Raw genomic sequence first — 6631 nt, 5'->3', positions numbered from 1 at the left:
CTCTCTCTCTCTCTCTCTCTCTCTCTCTCTCTCTCTCTCTCTCTCTCAGCAGCAAACCTCTTGGAGTCAGGACGTCCTCTATTCTGTCGCTCTACTCCCTCAGCCACATCACATCACACACACTCTCACACACCACCACCACCAACACCACACACATACACACATAATACCAACAAGCCACTCCCTTGACTTCCCCTCCTTCCCATTCTGTCTCCAAAGGGATCTGACCCCCCCCCCCCACACACACACACTTTTCTTACAGGTTAAAGGGTTGCCTGGTTGACACATTAACTTCTGACACACTCTTAGTTTTGACCTATAATTCCTCCAACTGCTGCAGTAAGACTAGATGAGATAGTTTACCGTCACAGAACCTCATTTAAATTATTGAATGTTTTGCACTTTTTCCTTCTGGCAATTTTTTGGGGGCTGCATACATATCATCTGTTTGTTTTTGTAAGCGGTTACAATATGGTTTCTCATAAAAAAAAAGGAAACTCTTACTGTACGTTGGCTATCCTTGCGTGGCATTAAAACGTGGCCATTCAATACAGTCATTACCTTCTAATGGATGATGGATTCTGGTAAAATTACAGCTACGTTGATCCACTAATCAAGCATACGCTATATATTTTCCATCACAAGGTGTTGTTACTTTGAGCTGGTGTTTGTTTGAAGCTGCTGGAAGTGTACACATTTATTGTGTGCGTGTTTGGCTGCTGTTGAGGCCTATCTATGACCTCCAGCTGCCACGGGACAATTGCACGCAGCTCAAAGAGATCCGCTGCTATGTGAGTGGAAGGAGCCCTGCTGCTGCTGGTTGATGTTGTTTTTGGCCTCGACCCCATTCCAGCGCAGACTGGGCTGCTGAGGCACAGCTGGTGGGCTGCCTGCCTGTCTGTCCGAACCACCCCCGCCCGTTCTCCTCGTCATCCAGATCTCCAACCCCCCCCCCCGACCTATTACACCAACTAGCCGTACAGCTCAGCTATCTTACAGGAAGTGAGGTAAAAAGGCTTGAATGTCAGAGCATCCTGTGACGCCAGCATGCTGTCATTGTGTCCTGTCCCCACACGCACACACACAAAGCACGAGCTACAACAGACAATGGGACAAATACTAACAGCCTTTCATTTTTCTCCCTTTACGTCACTGTGGCGGGAAAAACGGCTGCTTTCACAGGAACCGACAGAACTCTGATAATGCAACCGATTGTATCAGGTGTTCCTCCATCACTCAAAAAGCTTGAGTCAAAGCAACGGTGACCACATACTGTAAGAAGTAACTTTGCTTTTCCTCCACAGACATCTAATCCTCTGGAAACAGAGCGTTCATCGAAAGAACTGTGATCACACAGCAGATGAGATAACATCTGGCTCCTGGCAGACTCTCGCAAGCAGTTAAGCCTCATGTCTTCTCATCATGTTGGCTTCAGCAACCACGATGTTGATAACAACGCTGAAAATGATAAAACGTTAAGGTCAACTCGGAGGACACAGTCCGTTGTCATCCACCAGAGGGCTGAGAGAGACGTCTGAGTTTTAGACCTCCCTCACTCTAAAATGTCTACGTCAGTGTGCTTTGTTGTCTCACGGTGTTAAACGCTGTACAGATAGATGTGGGGCCAAATGACAGCGACTGCGAGACCGAAATTCTATCTTTCTCCTCATACTTACTCATAACAAAGTCTGACTGAGGATGTAGAAAACAATAGCGCATTCTTTGCTCCGAGGCAACCAAAGCATGCGTTTTGTGTGCGTGTCTGTGTGTGCGTGTCTGTGCAGCCACGTTCATCACAGTGTGTGACTACAGCCACAACCCTTCTTGTTGTTTTCTGCATTCTTCATTGCGGCAGCAGAGAAACCTCAGTGGTCACTGCTGCCACGCAAACGAACTCAGCAACCACAAATGAGTCCGTGCTCGGTTCATTTTTGCAAATGGAAGCTGACAGGAGTGAGTATTAGAGTAGAGACAGTTACCCATCAGCTGTTCATGTGGCGTTCATGCAGTGACGTGAAATCCATAAAGATTGCTCTATTAACTCTTCTGTACTCACCTCAGTTCCCATGCTGCTCTGGGGCTCCACACTCTCAGGTTCAAGGCAGCGACCCGGAGCTTTACCCCGCTCCACAGTCCCTAAAAACACGGCACAATAGTTAGAATAAAGTAGGTGACTCGTTATCCCATCTGATGTCAAACATCTGGTCATTTCTGAAATTATGAGAAGAGATCAGACAAGATTATCTGAGGTGTCCTGACGTGGCCCCATTCATCGTGTTTCAGTGACAGGGGCCTCACACAAGCCAAACAGCGCTAAGGAATGACAGGAATCCACTATCTGATCGAGCATCATGGGTACATCTGCCACAGTAACTATGGCGAACACAGACAGCCTGCCATCTCTCCCACTTTAATTATGCATTTACATCAAGACTGAAGCAGACTATCACATCATCATTTGTTTTTTTCATTTTGGCTGACGGTGTTCTAATAAAATTAAAAATAAATACCCCCTAAGGACTGATGGATTAGACAATTGTGGAGCTTTAAATTCCCTTTTACCTTCAACTAGATCTTTACGGCACCATCTTCACACCAAGTGTGCCAGAACACAGCGGCCAAATGCATCATCCTTAAATGTTTTGTTACAATCACACAGCTGGCGTCGTTTAATCTACTCCGATAAAAGATGCATCTTTCACGTGGTATTATATTTAACAGACATACAGACACAGCATGACGACATGTTACCAAACAGCAGGACTCACCTTGCTGCTGCTGTTCATCTCGGACTTGTCGGATGGCTGCTCTGATCATCTTCCTCTCCTCGTACTCGCCGGCGGCACGGAGCTTTACACAAACACACAAAATCTCAGTTCGAACAGGACAAGCATGCAGAGTCACCATCATTTTTTTTTTCTTGCCCGTTAATATACTCACCATTTTCGTGAGCTCATCGATGTCCTGGATTGATTGCAGTTCTCGTGACAGGACGTCCAAGTTGTCATTGTATTCAGACCTGAGAGAGAGAGAGCGAGAGACTCAAAATATACAAATACAAAATTGTGGGCTTCACTGACTCTATTTTGAGGCCTCTCAGAAGACAACTCCATGATAACCCACAGTTTTCTTGGCTGGGAGAAAACCCATCAGAGGAAACGCTCCCAAGTCGAGCTTGGAAAAAGTGATACTCTGGCATAACAGATCGGACAGCAATGACACACAGCGCCTAAAAAAGGCTGCTCCCATCCTCCCCTCATGTCAGCCGCATATTTCTCCATTTCACTGCTCACTTTTATGCTGGTTTCTATTACTCATACCCTCCTCCAGGTCTCCCATTATCTGCGCTTCCCTCCAGTCGGTGGTATTAAAGGATGTGTGGAATATTTCACATTCCACCACTGAGAGGCGCGGGATAATTGCAACTTTCATATGTGTTTTTTATGTGTGTGTGTGTGTGTCTTAACATGTGCGCTACAGTAGGTAATGCTTTCTCTAGCCGCTTCACTGAGGCTTTATTATTGTAATCCAAGTCTTCTGAGAGCAGCAGTGAGTGGAAATGATTAGGACCGGCCGCCGGTCTTAATAGGATTCAGTGACAGAGAACGACAGCAGAAGGTTGAGCATCCTCTTCACATCCAATCGTGTTAAATCTTTTGTTGTGCTCCAGTCCAGTCATTCATTAACACCTGTTACAAGACTTAGTGCATCCTGACCTGCAGAGCTCATCTCATCCACAATGAGAAAAACGTTCAGACCGTTAAAGCTTCAAATTTCCACACTATTTGATTTTATATGATTTTTTTTTTGCATGATTTTTATGAAGTTTGTCGGAAAAAACCTGCATTGATTCCTCAAATGACACAAATCACCACTAAAATATTTTAATATTATTAATAAAAGTGAGGTTTGATGAAGACTTATAGGCCACAATGTTTACAGTCACACCAAGATGATCTTCTTCAATATTTAAGCCCGTTTGTCTCGTTTCCCATTCAGTTTGAAAGCAAAAAGAGTATTTATTGACAAGATGGCAAAGGTGTCTTTAGAGCTGAGTTTTCAGTTTGTCCACATTCCTCGGCTGAATGACACGAGCTGGGAATGGTGTGTTACTGAAGTGGAGAAACACTGAGAAGGCTCTAAACTAATAAGGACAAACAAATGAGCTGAGGAGAACTACATCAATTTGACTCTCACGCGGGGTAATGTGACAGAAGGACACATTTTTTTATGTGAAAGTACTTACTGTGAAATGTGCATACACAATGGAAAATGGAAAATGTACTGTGGTTGCAGTTGCTTCTGTCCCCTATGATTTCCTGAATTGACTTTTCCAGACATTTCTCTTTTCCCACTGGAGTTGAGGAACGCTCCATCTGGGTTTTGTGAGTGTTTTCTCAGCATTCCCGGTTCACCTGGACTGGTGTAGCTTGTCATTAGGACTGTGCTCTCTGTGTGCATGTGTGTGTGTGTGCGTGATCTTACCTGTGCTGGTTCTCCTTGTCCTCCTGCTGTTTGAGGCGTGTGGGCCGAAATCTCTTGCTGGCCAGAGCGGCCTCCATGTCCTCGATCTCTCTGCTCCTCAACTCCCGGATGGCTGAACGGATGAGGCGCCTCTCGTCCAGATCCACAGTTCCATCCAGCTGCATGTGCAACATGAAAAGACAAACACAAAGAGGGCATGAAGACAAGTGTGGAACGTGTGCTAACACAGCAGGACGCCAAATATTTGGGTTGCAAAGATTAGACACTTGTCGTTCTTACATCGCCATCTATGAGCGAGTAGCCTACACACCACAGAAGCATGGTCAGGACACGGCCACACAGTCATACAAGGATCCAGTGCTTCAGCAGCACAAGGCAGGCTTGTTGTCAGAGTAAGTACAGGGCGGCGAATAAGCAGAACTGTAGGCTCACAGTCGTAGATCAAACTTCTGTCCGTCTCTAGCTCTCTGTAATAAACGCTGTCAAACAAGGACAATAACGTATTTGTTTACAAGAGGGAGCCGACTGTGAGCCAGTGTAGCGCTAACACACAGATGTCCAGTCGGAGTACTCTAAAAGGTTTTGGGATTGTCAGCTGTGGTAGCAGCTTGGCCCTAAGTGTAGAAATGTTGGTCTGGTGGTTGACTGAAATATAACAACTACCGGACGGATTGCCATGAAATTGTGAGCATGTCAGTGTGCTGATGTGAGTTTAAAGCTGCTCAGCCTCGTAGAGGCGCTAGCATGGCTGCACACTATTAGTCTTCGCTATTGACGGCAGCCTAACCAGAGTCACAGGTGACGGGTAACAAACATCCAGTAAGTATCAGTCAGGTGTGGGAACATCCAGACAGCATGAGTCTAAGCGGCCCTGGCTTGGTTTTAAATGTGTGGTAGGGAGTTACAGGGTCAGCAGGGCCGATGAACGGCCGATTGATTGGTGATGACAAGTGACCCGCCTCCACTAATGTGAAGAGACAGAGCCTCGTGAGCGAGCCGCAGAAGATGAGAAACAGGCTCGGCAACAGCTGGCGCCGGGCTATGAGGAAGAAGTGCGTTCGGCTCATCGACCAGGTGTCTTCTTCTCAGGCTGTAATTTATCTCGGTTGAACAGTAGCCAGGCTGCAGGAGGCCCCAGAGTCTCGGATGTTGAAGTGGCTCACTTAAAAACACTCACTGAGCCATTTCATCGCTCTGAGCGGCTATTAGTTCGAAAGGTTTGTTTTTTCCAAGCAAAAGAGGAGTAATTAAGGTGGTAAGACACGCCTGCAGACAGACACACCAGTCAGGGCCATCGATGCTTTCATGTCAGCGACAGCCGTGAGCCTGGGAGGGTAGAGGGAGCCCTCTCCTGTCAAATGAGAGACAGATCTCAACAGCGGGATACCTGTCAACACGTGCAGAGATGAGCAGCTCCTGCTCCTCTGGCAGGCTTTCCTGATACACGTCACGCACAAACACACACTTCCTGCTGCACCAGTTAAAGCCCGCAGAGTAAAGACACAGACCTTTGTATGCCAACTGGCTTCTACCAGAGGGAGCTGGATGTGGTTGTTAAGCTAAGCCTTGCACCCTGGTGGGCTGAGAAAGGGGTTGATGTGTAAATGTGCCTCCCCCCCGCTGCTGGGCCTGGAGGAGGAAGAGGGGCGGGGGGGTTGTCTCACAAGAGATGAAGAGAGGGCCGGTGGTTTTGAGGTCTCACTGTGGTTTGACAAAATATGCAGCCCGAGCTGCACTAGCTCAGAGGGGCTCTCCTATGTACTGCAATTTGTGAGAATTTAAAGTGCTGAGCAGACAGAAAGCGGCATGAGGAAGGAGGAGAAGAATAAGAGGGGAAAGTAAAGCTGTGAACGGGGAGAAAGGACGACAAAGTGAAAGAGAGCAAAAAGGAAAGAGAAGCTGGACTCGGGTATGCCTAAAAAAGGGCAGATGAGTGCTGGGTGGGAAAGGTCATTCCTCACATTCCTGCTGACTCACAAGGAAAGAGGTGCTAGCGAAATGTGACGATCAGGAACTGGGTTTGGGTCTGACCCAGCATGATACAACAACCCGGAGAGGAAATGAGAACACACTTGCTCATTTCTATCATTGTCCAGTGTCTCTCTCACACGCCACACACACACACACACACACACACACACACACA

General features: G+C 46.9%; 1 protein-coding gene across 5 annotated transcripts in view; it reads right to left on the bottom strand.

Annotated features, from left to right (window-relative positions):
- smtnb (smoothelin b) overlaps positions 1–6631 on the bottom strand; it is a 44056-nt gene that overhangs the window by 26655 nt on the left and 10770 nt on the right. For all 5 annotated transcript variants that reach the window (XM_031856238.1, XM_031856240.1, XM_031856241.1 and 2 more), the window contains exons 2-5: positions 4486–4643; positions 2941–3019; positions 2769–2850; positions 2057–2136 (exon numbers count right to left, since the gene is read on the bottom strand). In XM_031856238.1, coding sequence (XP_031712098.1) covers positions 2057–2136; positions 2769–2850; positions 2941–3019; positions 4486–4643 — 399 coding nt within the window. The remainder of the gene's footprint in view (positions 1–2056; positions 2137–2768; positions 2851–2940; positions 3020–4485; positions 4644–6631) is intronic.

Source organism: Anarrhichthys ocellatus, unplaced genomic scaffold, assembly GCF_004355925.1.
Source record: "Anarrhichthys ocellatus isolate YVR2014 unplaced genomic scaffold, GSC_Weel_1.0 scaffold17, whole genome shotgun sequence".
NCBI lineage: Eukaryota > Metazoa > Chordata > Actinopteri > Perciformes > Anarhichadidae > Anarrhichthys > Anarrhichthys ocellatus.
Note: the sequence above shows the minus strand (reverse complement) of the source record. Positions and strands in the feature narration are given on the sequence as shown.